At 40.5% G+C, this 18,829-nt stretch overlaps 1 protein-coding gene across 1 annotated transcript in view; it reads right to left on the minus strand.

The window, feature by feature from the left end:
* Positions 1–18,829, minus strand: part of LOC143287944 (mitochondrial sodium/calcium exchanger protein-like) — a 105,155-nt gene that overhangs the window by 32,103 nt on the left and 54,223 nt on the right. The window contains exon 12 of the mRNA XM_076596185.1: positions 5,674–5,795. Coding sequence (XP_076452300.1) covers positions 5,674–5,795 — 122 coding nt within the window. The remainder of the gene's footprint in view (positions 1–5,673; positions 5,796–18,829) is intronic.

Here is an 18,829-nt window from a genome sequence, read left to right on the forward strand (position 1 = left end):
GTATGTCTAAAATAGGTATGTATGTAACGCTTCGATGCCCCCTATGGTATGTCTAAAATATGTATGTATGTAACGCTTCGATGCCCCCTATGGTATGTCTAAAATATGTATGTATGTAACGTGTCGATGCCCCCTATGGTATGTCTAAAATATGTATGTATGTAACGTTTCGATGCCCCCTATGGTATGTCTAAAATATGTATGTATGTAACGCTTCGATGCCCCCTATGGTATGTCTAAAATATGTATGTATGTAACGTGTCGATGCCCCCTATGGTATGTCTAAAATATGTATGTAACGTTTCGATGCCCCCTATGGTATGTCTAAAATATGTATGTATGTAACGTTTCCATGCCCCCTATGGTATGTCTAAAATATGTATGTATGTAACGCTTCGATGCCCCCTATGGTATGTCTAAAATATGTATGTATGTAACGTTTCGATGCCCCCTATGGTATGTCTAAAATATGTATGTATGTAACGCTTCGATGCCCCCTATGGTATGTCTAAAATATGTATGTATGTAACGCTTCGATGCCCCCTATGGTATGTCTAAAATATGTATGTATGTAACGTTTCGATGCCCCCTATGGTATGTCTAAAATATGTATGTATGTAACATTTCGATGCCCCCTATGGTATGTCTAAAATATGTATGTATGTAACGTGTTGATGCCCCCTATGGTATGTCTAAAATATGTATATATGTAACGTGTCGATGCCCCCTATGGTATGTCTAAAATATGTATGTATGTAACATTTCGATGCCCTCTATGGTATGTCTAAAATATGTATGTATGTAACGTTTCGATACCCCCTATCACCTCACCTCTCCCGTAGTCTGGGTTCAGACCGTTGGGGCACCGCTGCTGACCTGGCCACCACCCCTCTCCACTCTTCACGGTTTTCTGATTTCCTCAGGGCGTCACCGAGCGTCAAGCCTGTCCACCCCCGGATGTTGTCTTCCCATCTCTTCTTCTGCCGTCCTCTCCTTCTGCCTCCTTGTACGGTGCCTTGCAGGAACGTTTTGGCAAGACCAGATGATCGGGAGATGTGTCCATACCACCTAAGTTTGCGTTTTTTCACTATGGACAGAAGGTCTTCGTAGGGTCCAATACTTTGCTTGATTCTGTTCTTCACTTCCGTGTTAGTGATGTGGTCTCTGTAGGAGATGCCAAGTAGTCTACGAAAGCATCTCATCTCAACAGCTTGGATTCTTCTCTCGATGTCCGCAGTCAGGGTCCAAGTCTCGCAGGCGTAGAGCAATATTGATATAACCAGGGAACGCATCAGTCTGATTTTTGAGCTGAGAGCGATGTTTTTGTTGTTCCAGATGGTGTTCAGCTTGTTGAGTGCCATTGTTGTTTGGGCAATTCTCGAGAGTACTTCTGGTTTAGATCCTTCATCTGACACGATTGCTCCCAGATATTTGAAGCTGTGGACTGTTTTAAGCTTTTCGTCGTTGACTTTGATGTCAATGCTGATGCCGTTGGTGTTGTTAGTCATCAGTTTGGTTTTCTCTGCACTGATTTGCATTCCATACGATGTGGAGGCTTTGTCTAGATGTTTGACCAGGCTTGCCAGTTCTTCTTTTCCAGCCAGTCCATCAATGTCATCGGCAAAACGTAGGTTTGTGATTGTTCTGCCGCCTATGCTGACTGTTCCTACATGCTCTTCCAGTGCGTCAGTCATTATTCTTAATAAGAAGATGTTGAAGAGTGTTGGGGAGAGTAGACAGCCTTGTCTCACTCCGACTGTGGTTCTGAACCAGTCCCCGATGCTATTGTTGAGGTAGACGGCGCTGGTGGCTTTGTCATAGAGGTGCTGTATCAGTCTGATCAGGTTGGCGTTGATGTTGTACAGATTCATGGTAGCCCACAAAGCTGCATGCCAGACCCTGTCAAATGCCTTCTTAAAATCAATGAAGACGTGGTAGAGGTCTTGTTGGTGTTGATGGTACCTCTCACATAGCAACCTCAAGTTGAAGATTTGTTCAGTTGTGCTCCTTCCTGGTCTGAAACCTGCCTGTTCTTCAGCAATGATGTTTTCTGCTTGTGGTTTCAGTCTGTTAAGCAGGATCTTCAACATGACTTTGCTGGGATGACTAATCAGGCTGATGGTGCGGTAGTTTTGACACTGCTGGAGATTGCCCTTTTTGGGGAGGGTGATGATCAGTGATTGTGTCCACGGTGTGGGCCATTCCCCTGTTTGCCAGATCTTGTTGCAGATTTTCAGTAGCACATCTATCATAACTTCACCCCCTGTTTGGACCAGTTCTGATGGGATGTTGTCCACTCCTGCCGATTTCCCTTTTTTCAGCGATGCTATTGCTGCCTCTATTTCTTCACGGAGTATGGGGTGATTACTGTTATCAGTGGCTGGTGGAACATTCAGTATTGCTGGATCACCTGTGGTCTGTATGTTGTATAGCTCTGAGCAGTATTCTGTCCATCAGAAGAACAAGACATCCTAAAGCGATGGACAGAATACCCCCTATGGTATGTCTAAAATATATATGTATGTAACGCTTCGATGCCCCCTATGGTATGTCTAAAATATGTATATATGTAACGTGTCGATGCCCCCTATGGTATGTCTAAAATATGTATGTATGTAACGCTTCGATGCCCCCTATGGTATGTCTAAAATATGTATGTATGTAACGTGTCGATGCCCCCTATGGTATGTCTAAAATATGTATGTATGTAACGTGTCGATGCCCCCTATGGTATGTCTAAAATATGTATGTATGTAACGTGTCGATGCCCCCTATGGTATGTCTAAAATATATATGTATGTAACGCTTCGATGCCCCCTATGGTATGTCTAAAATATGTATGTATGTAACGCTTCGATGCCCCCTATGGTATGTCTAAAATATGTATGTAACGTTTCGATGCCCCCTATGGTATGTCTAAAATATGTATGTATGTAACGTTTCGATGCCCCCTATGGTATGTCTAAAATATGTATGTATGTAACGTGTCGATGCCCCCTATGGTATGTCTAAAATATGTATGTATGTAACGTGTCGATGCCCCCTATGGTAGGTCTAAAATATGTATGTATGTAACGTGTCAATGCCCCCTATGGTAGGTCTAAAATATGTATGTATGTAACGTGTCGATGCCCCCTATGGTGTGTCTAAAATATGTATGTATGTAACATTTCGATGCCCCCTATGGTAGGTCTAAAATATGTATGTATGTAACGTGTCGATGCCCCCAGGGGGCACAAGAAATAAACTTTTTGCCTTTCCTTTGCCTTACATCACTAAAGTCTGACAGTTAAACTAAAGAACAGTCACTAAAGTCACCCAAAGTAAAGAAAAGTACTAGAGACACACAGTTAAAGCAAAGAACAGTCACTAAAGTCACCTAGTTCAACTAAAGAACAGTCACTAAAGTCACCTAGTTCAACTAAAGAACTGTCACGAAAGTCAGACAGTTAAAGCAAAGAACAGTCACAAGTCACACAGTTCAACTAAAGAACAGTCACTAAAGTCACCAAGTTCAACTAAAGAACAGTCATGAAAAGTGACACAGTTAAAGCAAAGAACAGTCACTAAAGTCACCTAGTTCAACTAAAGAACAGTCACTAAAGTCACCTTGTTCAACTAAAGAACAGTCACTAAAGTCACACAGTCAAACTAAAGAACAGTCACTAAAGTCACACAGTTAAAGCAAAGAACAGTCACTAAAGTCACCTTGTTCAACTAAAGAACAGTCACTAAAGTCACACAGTTAAAGCAAAGAACAGTCACTAAAGTCACCTAGTTCAACTAAAGAACAGTCACGAAAGTCACCTAGTTCAACTAAAGAACAGTCACTAAAGTCACACAGTTAAAGCAAAGAACAGTCACCAGCCACCATGGCGAAGTGGTTAGCGTCGCGGACTGATGGCTGGGAGGACGTGGGTTCGAATCCCAGCAGAGGTGGATTTTTCGGCCCGTGGCTGGCTCCTACCCAGAGTTGAGTGTGCTGTGGGCTAAAATGGGGAGACTGGGACCACACATCCACTTCAAGGATGCGTCTTTGTGTGTGTTGCTCTAATTACCTGACCAACACTGCAAGTGTCTGTATCTCTCAGGCCTGGTTAACACCGGGATATCATTATGACAGGAAGCGTAGAGTACAGCCTTGTCATGCAGTCCCAAACCAAAATGGACCTCCATAGCAACATCGTTATCGTCATCGTCCTCTCCATCATCATCAATATAAACAAAACAGTCTCAAAGTCTGTGGCCTTTCATGCCCTGCTGTCATGGTGACCTCAGTTTCGATACCCCTCCACTTCTGTGCTTGGGGTGAGTCCTGTCAGTGTCTTCAGTATCGGCAGATTCATGGGGGCTGTTGTTTGCGGGACGTGGTGGCGGTCTCCACTCTAGGAGGGATGCTCACTCAGTCTGGCTCCGCGACTAAGCCATTATTGTCATTAGTAGGGGGCTTAGTAGGTGGTGTCCTAAGTACGTTGAATCAGAACAGGCACCACTGAACACCATCGAAGTGACTAAGCAGCAGTGCAGGGTCTCCTCTGGTGTGTGGCCTCCTGACGACCTAACATCGATGGTTCCCTGTGTACTGCCGACGCTGGAACTGTGGCGGACAAACCTGGGTGTGGTTGTGTATCAGGAAATCTAAATGAGCGGCGTGGGAGTAATGCCACTGAAATGGCGCAGATGATGGGGCAGCAAAAAAAAAAAAAAAAAAAAGCAAGCAAAGAACAGTCACTAAAGTCACCTAGTTCAACTAAAAAACAGTCACTAAAGTCACCTAGTTCAGCTAAAAAACAGTCATTAAGTCACACAGTTAAAGCAAAGGACAGTCACTAAAGTCACCTAGTTCAACTAAAAAACAGTCACTAAAGTCACACAGTTAAAGCAAAGAACAGTCACTAAAGTCATCTAGTTCAACAAAAAAAACAGTCACTAAAGTCACACAGTTAAAGCAAAGAACAGTCACTAAAGTCACACAGTTCAACTAAAAAACAGTCACTAAAGTCACACAGTTAAAGCAATGAACAGTCACTAAAGTCACACAGTTCAACTACAGAACATCACTAGAGTCAAATAGTTCAGCTAAAGAACATCACGAAAGTAACGCAGTTCAACTAAAGAACAGTCACTAAAGTCAAATAGTTCAACTAAAGAACATCACTAAAGTCACACAGTCAAACTAAAAAACAGTCACTAAAGTCACACAGTTAAAGTAGAGAACATCACTAAAGTCATCCAGTTCAACTAAAGAACATCACTAAAGTCACAAAGTTAAACTAAAGGACAGTCACTAAAGTCACCTAGTTAAACTAAAGAACAGTCACTAAAGTCACCCATTTCAACTAAAGAACAGTCACTAAAGTCACTCAGTTAAACTAAAGAACAGTCCCTAAAGTCACCCAGTTCAACTAAAGAACAGTCACTAAAGTCACCCAGTTCAACTAAAGAACAGTCACTAAAGCCACAAAAGTCACTAAAGTCACACAGTTAAAGAACAACACTAAAGTCACCTAGTTCAACTAAAGAACATCACTAAAGTCACCCAGTTCAACTAAAGAACAGTCATTAAAGTCACCCAGTTCACCTAAAGAAGCCACTAAAGTAACACAGTTAAACTAAAGAACAGTCACTAAAGACACTCAGTTAAAGTAAAGACAGGCAGACATAGTGACTCACAGCATGGTACTTGGGTGGCTGGTCATTGGAGGATGTGCACAAGACCAGGAAACACAGCACTGCTCCAGCCACCATGGCCACAGCAAAAGCTGGCACCACCCCTCCCAACTTGCTGAAGGCCACTGCAACAGTGACGTCATGGTAAAGACACTGACCTCATGGTAAAGACACTGATGTCATGGTAAAGACACTGACCTCAGGCTAAAGACACTGATGTCATGGTAAAGACACTGCAACACTGACATCATGGTAAAGACATGACCTCATGGTAAAGACAATGATGTCATGGTAAAGACACTGCAACATTGACATCACGGTAAAGACACTGATGTCATAGTAAAGACACTGCTACACTGACATCACGGTAAAGACATTGACGTCATGGTAAAGACACTGCAACATTGACGTCACGGTAAAGACACTGATGTCATGGTAAAGATACTGACATCATGGTAAAGACACTGATGTCATGGTAAAGACACTGCAACACTGACATCATGGTAAAGACATGACCTCATGGTAAAGACACTGATGTCATAGTAAAGACACTGCTACACTGACATCACGGTAAAGACATTGACGTCATGGTAAAGACACTGATGCCATGGTAAAGACACTGACATCATGGTAAAGACATTGACGTCATGGTAAAGACACTGATGTCATGGTTAAGATACTGACATCATGGTAAAGACACTGATGTCATGGTAAAGACACTGCAACACTGACATCATGGTAAAGACATGACCTCATGGTAAAGACACTGATGTCATGGTAAAGACACTGCAACATTGATGTCACGGTAAAGACACTGATGTCATGGTAAAGACACTGATGTCACGGTAAAGACACTGATGTCATGGTAAAGACACTGATGTCATGGTAAAGACACTGCAACACTGACATCATGGTAAAGACATGACCTCATGGTAAAGACACTGATGTCATGGTAAAGACACTGCAACATTGACATCACAGTAAAGACACTGATGTCATGGTAAAGACACTGCAACATTGGCATCACGGTAAAGACACTGCAACATTGGCATCACGGTAAAGACACTGATGTCATGGTAAAGACATTGCAACATTGACGTCACGGTAAAGACACTGATGTCATGGCAAAGACACTGATGTCATGGTAAAGTGACTGCAACACTGACATCATGGTAAAGACACTGATGTCATGGTAAAGTCACTGCAACAGTAACGTCATGGTAAAGACACTGACATCATGGTAAAGACACTACAACACTGACATCATGGTAAAGACAGTGACATCATGGTAAAGACACTAGACACTGACATTATGGGAAAGACACTGACATCTTGGTAAAGACACTGCAAAACTGACATGGTAATGACACTGACATCATGGTAAAGACACTACAACACTGACATCATGGTAAAGACACTGATATCATGGTGAAGACACTACAACACTGACATCATGGTAAAGACAGTGACATCATGGTAAAGACACTAGACACTGACATTATGGGAAAGACACTGACATCTTGGTAAAGACACTGCAAAACTGACATGGTAATGACACTGACATCATGGTAAAGACACTACAACACTGACATCATGGTAAAGACACTGATATCATGGTGAAGACACTACAACACTGACATCATGGTAAAGACACTGAGATCATGGTAAAGACACTGCAACACTGACATCTTGGTAAAGACACTGCAACACTGAGATCATGGTAAAGACACTGCAACATTGACATCTTGGTAAAGACAATGCAACACTGTCACCTTGGTTAACACACTGACATCATGGTAAAGACACTGTAACATTGACATCATGCTAAAGACACTGTAACATTGACATCATGCTAAAGACACTGACATGTCGGTAAAGACACTGCAAGACTGATGTCATGGTAAAGACACTGACATCTTGATAAAGACAATACAACACTGACATCATGGTAAAGACACTGACATCTTGGTAAAGACACAACACTGACATCATGGTAAAGAGACTGACATCTTTTTTTTTTAGTTTGTCTCAGAATATTTTATAAAATGATTTTTTTTTTACTTGTTTTACATAGTGAGCAATCACAATCGCGTTCAACAGCCTGTTTTTTTTTTTCAAGAACATACATATAGGGGTGGAAAAAAGGGGGTGGGTGTGGATGCAAATACATACATACGTGGGAAAAGAGGAGGGGACATACTGGAAAGACATACTGGATAACCGATGCACTTACATACATGTGATTCAATTACTCTGCAATGACATATAGACTGCAGAATTACAACACACTGTTTCCAATGGGACTTATACTGTCAGAACTTAAGGATAAATGGATGACACATTTCATTTTCACATTCTTCATAAAAAATATATATAAAAATCATACAAAAAAAAAAAAAAGAGAAAAAGAAAGAGAAAAATTGGGAGGAAAAAATCAATCTATTGTGCAACAATGATACAGGTAGCAGACGGGAAAAAAGAAGTTACTCTAAGAACATAGGCTTACATGGTGTCCAGGTGTTCTGAAAATCAGAATATCTTGAATTTATTTGTGCTATGTATTCTTCTATTTTGTACCTATGTTTAAGCTAACTAAGGTATACACTTAATAAAGGATTATTTTTATTCATTTTACACAGGTACAAATACTGTTTTGCTAATAATAAGATAAACTATAAAGGTAGCATCTATTCGTATGTTTTGATCAAGTCCAAGAATAACCAGACTTTTCATCAAGTGCATGTTGTAAACATTTCTACAACTTTCATTCACCACTGCACTAAAGTCCTGCCAGAACTCCTGAGTTACTGGACAAGACCAAAACACATGGTCAGTGCTCTTTGACAGCATTGCAAAACTTACACATGTTACTATCTAATAATCCCATTTCTTTCAAAATTACACATGTTACTATCTAATAATCCCATTTCTTTCAAAATTACACTTGTCCCAATGCACCTATGAATAATCCTCATTTGAAACCATTTCATTTTTGCATCAGAAAGTTTATGTAAGTACAGAAAGCAATTCTTCCAGTCGTATTTAACATCCAATTTTTCATCCCATTTTGCACAGCATTTAGGTGCGATATTATTCTCCATGAGGGAGTCACAGTACAGTCTGGATCCCTTAACAACAGACTTTAAAGTCTTAAAACAAACTGATGAACTTATGCATTTATTGTTATCTATTCTGATCTTTTGTATATATTCTGATGTGGCAAATCTGTACCACAAAAAGTAACAAAATCGATATCCACACATGTTTGCTTAAACTCTTCATATGGCATAAACTGACCCTTTTCTTTCAGAAAACGTGGTATGCAATGTACTCCTTTATCTACATACTTTCTAGAACCAATAATCCTTTGCCCTAGTTGAAATCTTGTATTATAGAATACTGGTTCAAAAAGGAGTTCTGATGAGTCTGGCAGCATTATTCTGAATTCGTTGGAGTCTATTTAATAGATATTTGGGAAGGCCAGCCAAAAGAGAGTTGCAGTAATCCATTCTTGAGAGAACCAGACAGAATACAAGTGTCTTGGTTGCATCGGCTGAGAGATAGTGGCAGATAGAGCTGATTCTACGCAGTTCCAAATAGGCAACTTTACAGATATTCGAAATGTGCTGTTGGAAGGAAAGCAACTGGTTTAGGACTACACCAAGACTGCGAACAGAAGGAGAAAGGGAAACAGGTGTGCTATTGATCAGAACAGAGGCAAGGAAGGATGTTGACGAAACTTCTTTGGATAGGTTATCATAAATTCAGTCTTATCATCATTTAGTTGCAGCTTGTTGAGAGTCATCCAGTCCTTTAGGCCAGCAATGCACTCCCGTGTTTGAGTCACCAGTGCTGATAAAGCTCTCATGAGACATCGCATGATGACTGATGACATCCGACACAGGAGCCACATACAGCACGAAAAGAACAGGACCTAGGACGGACCCCTGTGGGACACCATATTTTAAGGCAGATACTCTGGAGTATCTACCATTTACACACACTTTCTGTGTACGATGTGACAGGTAAGACATGATCCATGCTAGTGCAGTGTCACGAATACCAAAGGAAGTTTTAAGTCTGTTCAAGAGAATAGAGTAGTCGATAGTGTCAGTTTCAGTTTCAGTTTCAGTAGCTCAAGGAGGCGTCACTGCGTTCGGACAAATCCATATACACTACACGATAGTGTCAGTTTCAGTTTCAGTTTCAGTAGCTCAAGGAGGCGTCACTGCGTTCGGACAAAACCATATACGCTACACCACATCTGCCAAGCAGATGCCTGACCAGCAGCATAACCCAATGCGCTTAGTCAGGCCTTGAAAAAAAACAAAAAACAAAAACAAAACAAAAAAACCGGGGGAATAAATAATAGATAAGCTGACATAAATAAATAAATAAATAATAATTATAATATAGAAAAAGGTAGTAGTAATAATAATAATAATACTAATAAAATGATAATAATAAAAAATAAATAAATAAGACAACAATGGTGATAAATAAGCGAATAAATGTAAAACATGAAGACACACATTCACACATACACCCACACATGCATAACAGAAATGCACCAAACATGCAGTTTCACAGATATGAAAGCACAGTCAAATACATATAAACGTACATGAGCTCCAACACACACACACACACACACACATTACCTTGCACCTCCTCTACCCCCCTCCTCCACACTCATTTCTAGTCTACGTATCGCAGCTTCCACGGCACACACACACAGTTTCAGTTTCAGTTGCTCAAGGAGGCGTCATTGCGTTCGGACAAAACCATATACGCTACACCACATCTGCCAAGCAGATGCCTGACCAGCAGCGTAACCCAACGCGCTTAGTCAGGCCTTGAGAACACACACACACACACACACACACACAAAAAAAAAAAAAAAAAAAAAAAAAAAAAAAAAAACAACAACGGGGGAATAAATAATAGATAAGCTTGCATAAATAAATAAATAAATAAATAAATAAATAATAATTATAATATAGAAAAAGGTAGTAGTAATAATATTAGTAATACTAATAAAATGATAATAATAAAACATAAATAAATAAATAAATAAGACAACAATGGTGATAAATAAGCAAATAAATGTAAAATATGAAGACACACATTCACACATACACCCACACATGCATAACAGAAATGCACCAGACATGCAGTTTCACATATATGAAAGCACAGTCAAATACATATAAACGTACATGAGCTCCAACACACACACACACACACGCATTACTGTGCACCTCCTCTACTGATGCGGAAGTGAAGCTGCTTATAGAAGAAAACAGTAAAGAAGAGGACATCATCATATACACAGATGGCTCAGTCACCAAAGACCAGTCTGGCTGGGGATTCACTGCGAAACAAAATGGAAAAACAATTTGGGAAGAGAATGCTGCCTACAAAGTCACAACCTCCAGCCTAACGATGGAAGTTGAAGCCGTGACACATGCCCTCCAGTGGCTATCGTCCTTCCATACGCCCGGAAACCAACATGCCATGATTCTAACCGACTCAATGAACCTCATACAGAAAATTGAAAACGGAATGGGAAGCCCAGAGTGGCATAACGCAATGCGCAACTTTCAGATTAAAAAACTCACATGGTCATACTGCCCGGGACATGCAGGTGTTAAGGGAAATGAGCGAGCTGACAGACTTGCTGGTAACGCAACACCAACGAGCAGCCTACATCTAGGAAAATCGGAAATCCTCAGAAAAGTCAAAGAATACCAAAAAGAACAGGTACAAGGCCATCACACCATCGATCGCCTCAAAGAAATAGAAGCAGAGAGAGGGAGCGGCCGCAAATCTAACATGAAAGGTAGAGCACGATGCTTTGCAAATCAAACAAATATCGGCATCATTTCCAAACCAACATTGCGCAAATTTCTTCAAAACGGAACAGAGTCTCTGTGGGCCTTTCCAAACACAATAGACCGAGCAACACACTAGACGCCACGTTCTTGGCATCAGAGATCTTTTCCCATCCCTCTTGCGGCCAGTCAGTGGCGGCTGTGTGTGTTTGTGTGTATGTGTGGGTCTGTGCTTTTGAGTGCGTTTGTGAATGCGCGAGAGTGAAATTGTACACAAGTGTCAGGAGAGATATGTGTACGTGTGTGTGTGTGTGTGTGAGGGGAGGTGGGAGTGCGGGGGGGAGGTGGGGTAGAGGATGAGGTATATGAGTGTATGCATGCCTACACTGTGGGAGCAACAGGATATTGGAACGTGTATATATATATATATATATATATATATATATCTTTGTATGTACGTGTGTGGGGTTGGGGGTGGGAGATATGGGCGTATGTGTGTGTGCTTGTACAAGTAAGTGTTCATCTCTGTGAGTGTGTGTTTGTGTGTGTGTGTGTGTGCCGTGGAAGCTGCGATACGTAGACTAGAAATGAGTGTGTGGAGGAGGGGGTAGAGGAGGTGCAAGGTAATGTGTGTGTGTGTGTGTGTGTGTGTGTTGGAGCTCATGTACGTTTATATGTATTTGACTGTGCTTTCATATGTGCTTGTACAAGTAAGTGTTCATCTCTGTGAGTGTGTGTTTGTGTGTGTGTGTGTGTGTGTGTGCCGTGGAAGCTGCGATACTTAGACACACACACACAAACACACACTCACAGAGATGAACACTTACTTGTACAAGCACACACACATACGCCCTTATCTCCCACCCCCAACCCCACACACATATATACAAAGATATATATATATATATATATATCTACATATATATATATATATACGTTCCAATATCCTGTTGCTCCCACAGTGTAGGCATGCATACACTCACATACCTCATCCTCTACCCCACCTCCCCCCGCACTCCCACCTCCCCTCACACACACACACACACACACACACACGTACACAGATCTCTCCTGACACTTGTGTACACTTACACTCTCGCGCATTCACAAACGCACTCAAAAGCACAGACCCACACATACACACAAACACACACACGCACAGAGGCTGCCACTGACTGGCCGCAAGAGGGATGGGAAAAGATCTCTGATGCCAAGAACGTGCCGTCTAGTGTGTTGCTCAGTCTATTGTATTTGGAAAGGCCCACAGAAACTCTGTTCCGTTTTGAAGAAATCTGCGCAATGTTGGTTTGGAAATGATGCCGATATTTGTTTGATTTGCAAAGCATCGTGCTCTACCTTTCATGTTAGACTTGCGGCCGCTCCCTCTCTCTGCTTTTATTTCTTTGAGGCGATCGATGGTGTGATGGCCTTGTACCTGTTCTTTTTGGCATTCTTTGACTTTTCTGAGGACTTCCGATTTTCCTAGATGTAGGCCGCTCGTTGGTGTTGCGTTACCAGCAAGTCTGTCAGCTCGCTCATTTCCCTTAACACCTGCATGTCCCGGGCAGTATGACCATGTGAGTTTTTTTATCTGAAAGTTGCGCACTGCCTTATGCCACTCTGGGCTTCCCATTCCGTTTTCAATTTTCTGTATGAGGTTCATTGAGTCGGTTAGAATCATGGCATGTTGGTTTCCGGGTGTATGGATGGACGATAGCCACTGGAGGGCATGTGTCGCAGCTTCAACTTCCATCGTTAGGCTGGAGGTTGTGACTTTGTAGGCAGCATTCTCTTCCCAAATTGTTTTTCCATTTTGTTTCGCAGTGAATCCCCAACCAGACTGGTCTTTGGTGACTGAGCCATCTGTGTATATGATGATGTCCTCTTCTTCACTGTTTTCTTCTATGAGTAGCTTCACTTCCGCATCAGTTTTGCCCTCTGGCCATTCCCGACAATGTCTTCCTATAGTGGGTGAAATGACTGTGTTGAATAGATGGTTGAGGTTTTCGGGGTTTTTCTCCCATTCTTTTGTTTCTTTCAGGTCTTGTAGTCGGCATACTAGCTGGATTGTGTCTTCTGCTTGCCCCATCCATGATCTTCCTCGTCCTAGACGGCTGCCTTTTGGTTCTTTGACTGCATCATGCAGTGGGTTTTGAGGGTTTTCTAACGCTTTGAAGTAGGTCTTGACCTGTTCTAACTTGTTTCTGGCCTGCACTGAAGGAAGGTCAAGCAGGTATCGCATGGTTTCTGTGGGCGTGTCTTTTGTTGTTCCAAGGATCAGGCTCATAGCTTCATTTTGTACTCTAATTTTAGGAGGTTGCTTTGAGACGGTGTTGTTACCCCAAGTCCGTAGTCGATCACACTGAGGACGAGTGATTGGTATAGCAGGAAGAGGTGGCGTTGTTCAATTCCTTTGGTTGCCATTGCTTTTAAGACTGAAAGGCCCTTTTTGCATTTGAGAACAGTATTTTCCGTATGTTTTCTGAAGGTCAGCATCCTGTCGATGTGTATTCCTAGGTAGCGTAGGCATTCAGTTTTCTCAATTTGAATCCCATCGAATGACACAGAAGGTGGTGATTTGCTCGCGGTTTTGTTGTTGAGGGTGCGCAGCAATGTTTGGGCTTTCGCTGGATTGATGGAAGATCCTGTGTCTTTGCACCATTGAGCAATATTGTTTAGTTGTTTCTGGACGGCTTTAGTTCTTTCCTGAGCATCTTTCGAAGTTTTGAAGACCAAGCCATCATCCGCAAGGGTAAACACCCGAGCAATTCCATTGTTGTTTAAGTCTGCAAGGCCCTTCGTGTAGACATTGTAGAGGACAGGAGAGAGCGGAGACCCTTGTGGCAGTCCCATGGATAGTTTAGAAGGTGCAGACATCCAATCTCCGAGGCGTAGGACGACGGTTCTTTCCTGAAGCGCTGCTGCTATCCATCTTGTCAGTGTCAAACTTACTCCATACCTTAGTAGCAGCTCCATGAGGTGCGCAAACTGGACTTTACTGTAGGCATCTTCAAGGTCAATTGCTACTGCTAGTGTTTCTTCTTTTCTTTGAAATCCTTCATACACCTCATATGCAAAAGCAGCTGCATTTTCCCATGTGGACTTGCCTGTTCTGTAACCACCTTGATTTGAAGGGAGAATGTGCCTGTGTTCAAGATCCCTTGCAAGTTTCCTGGCTATCATGCGTTCCATGAGCTTTCCAGCAATGTTTTGCATGATAGTGTCAAAAGCTGGCAAGTCTAAGAGAGCGAGAACAGACATCTCATCCTCATCAAATCCAAAAAGCAAATCATTCACTATTCTAAGAAGGGCCGTTTTGCAACTATGACCATGTCTATAAAAGACTGGTGGGAATTAAGTAAACCATTTTGTTCCAGATGAGCTAAAAGCTGAGACAATATGATCTTTTCTAGCAGTTTTGATAAAAATGACAGATTAGAGACAGGTCGATAATTTTTCAAACAATTATGATCCAAAGGTGGCTTCTTGATGAGTGGATGTACAACAGCAGATTCTGAAGCTTTCAGGGAAACAACCAGACAGTAAGGAAGAATTGATGACATAAGTAATATGTGGCTGTAGAACATCAATACATTCAACCAACAAAGAAGACAAGACAGGGTCAAGCTCACAGGATTTCGGACAAGCACTCAACACACTTTCTTCACAAAATCTTCAGTAACCGGTTGGAAACAATCTAAAACAGGACCACTGTACACGCATTCTTTAACAGGTGAAGAAGGAAACACAACAGAGTCAAGCTTCTCATGAATGCATGCTGTTTTGCCGGTGAAGAAGTCAGAAAACTGTTGAGGGAGTTCCTGCACCGAAAATGTTGTAGGGAGAGGAGTGTTCGTAGCGTTGAAAAGCTATTTGGCTGTGGTGCATGCAAGGATTTTAGAAGAGTAGAACTTTGACCTTGCCCTGTCAACAATGCTTGTTACACTATTCCTGGCTGTCTGAAAAATGTCCCAACTGACAGTGAAACTACATTTACTGTTTTAAGATTAACTGAAAGCCAGTTACCTAGAATTTTAAACTTCACAGGGTTCCATTCCATTTCCTTATGAGGTAAATAAACAATTGGTGATTTTTTCTTTTTCCCCAACCAAACATTGGTAGTTTTCTCAAAATTAAGCTTCAGACCCGAGATCTCTTGGAACCCAGTTAATGTTTCAAATAGCGTCTCATTCGATTTCTGGTCCCCTTCCAAAAAATAAAAAATGATGTGTCGTCTGCAAATTGGCTTAAACATAGTGTCTAATATTTTTATCCCCTTTATTTCCTTATCATCTCAAATTTTACATGCTAGAATTTCTACACACAGGAGAAAAAGAAAAGGGGAAATAGGATCACCCTGTCGGCAGCCTCTTTTTACATTAAAATTACTAGATACCTTCCCATTTACCACCACATATGATCTGATATCTGAATAGAAATTACTAGATACCTTCCCGTTTACCACCACATATCATCTGATATCAGAATAGAAATTACTAGATACCTTCCCGTTTACCACCACACATGATCTGATATCTGAATAGAAATTACTAGATACCTTCCCGTTTACCACCACATATAATCTGATATCTGAACAGAAATTACTAGATACCTTCCCGTTTACCACCACACATGATCTGATATCAGAATAGAATGCTGCTATCCACTGACATGTGTCTTTTCCAAAGCCACAAGCTTAGATGACTCTTTTCATGTAGTTCCAATCTACCGAGTCGAATGCTTTTTCAAAATCTGTAGAAACAAGGAAACCAGGTAAATTATTTCTCTCTAAGTAGTATATCATATCATATATAATTCTCAAGTTTTCTCCAATATATCTACCTGTCATAAAAACCTGTTTGGTCTTCATTTATGAGTTTTGGCAATACATTTTTAATTCTATTTGTTATTATAGCTGATCCAATTTTATACATTACATAAAGAAGTGTAATTGGCCTCCAGTTTTTTAGGTTTTCTCGGGGCTTGTCTCCCTTGGGTATACTTATTATTACACCTTCTCTCTGTGTATCGACATTTCCCCTTTCATAAAACCTTCATTTATCGAATGGACTGCAAAGTCACCCAACTGTTTAAAAAAAAAAAAACTTGAAAAAATTCACAGTCATCCCGCCTGTTCCGGGACTTTTATCGTTTTTCATTTTTCTTAATGCTTTTGCTGCTTCCTCTTTTGTAATCACCCCCTCTAATGAATCAGAGTCTGATTTTTCTAGCCTTGATAGTTGTTTAACATAATCACCCCCTCTAATGAATCAGATTCTGATTTTTCTAGCCTTGATAGCTGTTTAACATAGTCAGATGTTAACCTCTTCTATTACTCTTTCCATATACAGTTCTTCAAAAAATTTCTTAGTCTCTTTTAACATTTCATCTGTTTCTAATAACATCCGACCTTGTTTTGTCTGTAATTTCAACATGTGTTTGCTTATATAATGTCTTTTCTCCATCGAGCAGAAGTTTTATTCATCTTTCCTCCTTGTGATGCCCATTTTACTTCTGACCTCAGAATCACCCCCCTCATGTTTTATTCATCTTTCCTCCTTGTGATGCCCGTTTTACTTCTGACCTGAGAATCATTCCCCCCATGTTTTATTCATCTTTCCTCCTTGTGATGCCCATTTTACTTCTGACCTCAGAATCACCCCCCCATGTTTTATTCATCTTTCCTCCTTGTGATGCCCATTTTACTTCTGACCTGAGAATCATTCCCCCCATGTTTTATTCATCTTTCCTCCTTGTGATGCCCATTTTACTTCTGACCTGAGAATCATTCCCCCCATGTTTTATTCATCTTTCCTCCTTGTGATGCCCATTTTACTTCTGACCTCAGAATCACCCCCCCCCCCCCCCCCATGTTTTATTCTTCTTTCCTCCTTGTGATGCCCATTTTACTTCTGACCTCAGAATCATTCACCCCCATGTTTTATTCATCTTTCCTCCTTGTGATGCCCATTTTACTTCTGACCTCAGAATCATCCCCCCATGTTTTATTCATCTTTCCTCCTTGTGATGCCCATTTTACTTCTGACCTGAGAATCATTCCCCCCATGTTTTATTCCTCTTTCCTCCTTGTGATGCCCGTTTTACTTCTGACCTCAGAATCATTCACCCCATTTTTATTTTTCTAATTTCTGACAACTTTTCCTTTTTTCTTGTAATAGTTTTAGTCATCCTCATTGGATGGGAACTTTTTCTCTAACATTTTTATGTCTTTTTCTAGTATATGTTCATATTTTATTGCTTTCTTTTTTTTTAACTTATGCTACAGCTTGTTCGTTCTTTAGTTTAACGTCTTTTCACTGTAAGTGATATTAGATGCTATAGCTTATTGTTTTTGCCCTTATTTCCATGAGAAGCGTGTCAAGAAATAACTGATCTGAAATTGTCAGATGAATTTGATCATTTGATATATTCTTAATATTTTGTCTTTTATATGGAAGGGCAGAATACTGTTCCTTCACTGATTCAATGGTGTTATTAACTAGATTAATGTATGTACTGTCTCCAAGTAAGGAAGAATTAAATTTCCAAAACCTTGTATGTTTTTCTTCTGCTTTAGTTTAAAGGTGATTTCTATCTTAATCAGAGAGCGGTCACTTCGATATCCACACAAAATATCTGCATCTTTAATGTTTGTATTGAGTGTATCAGAAATCAAAAGAAGTCTACACGACTTTGTTGCAATGGATTTGACCTTCTCCAAGAAAAACAAAGAATTTCAGGATTAAATTCCCTCCATACATCCACCAATTCCATTCCTGTCATAAGTCCCAAAACAGGTCCCTGTGCCTTAACATTACTAACACGTCTATAATTGTAATAATCTATGCTAGGTTGAGCACAAGACTCCAGGCCTGTATATATTTACCAAAGTAATCAGTTTACCCATTTTTTTTTTATCACAATAATTAATAAGTTACCTTTGTTGTCTTTTAACATATTTACTATTCTGAAGCCTTGATCTATTGTTATGAGAAGAAAAAACACATTCATATCCCCATCATTCTGACTGAATCTGGCACTCCTTTTTTTGCATGAAATGAGTATCTTGTAGAAAGTATATGGAATGTTTTTTTGGGTTTTTTTCTTAAATATTGAAAAACATCTTTTTTTTCATATTTTCCTACACCTTGACAATTTAGCTAAGATATTTTAATACTATCCATTATTTTCATGCGTTTTTCCATTACCTCCAACTCTCCTTTCAATGAAACATCCAAATGTGTCATGTTTACAAGAATAACACATGGAACACAAACAAGCTAACACAAGAAAAATTACATAATACATGGAAAAACATAACATTT

This window comes from Babylonia areolata, chromosome 12 (genome assembly GCF_041734735.1).
Source record: "Babylonia areolata isolate BAREFJ2019XMU chromosome 12, ASM4173473v1, whole genome shotgun sequence".
NCBI classification, from domain to species: domain Eukaryota; kingdom Metazoa; phylum Mollusca; class Gastropoda; order Neogastropoda; family Buccinidae; genus Babylonia; species Babylonia areolata.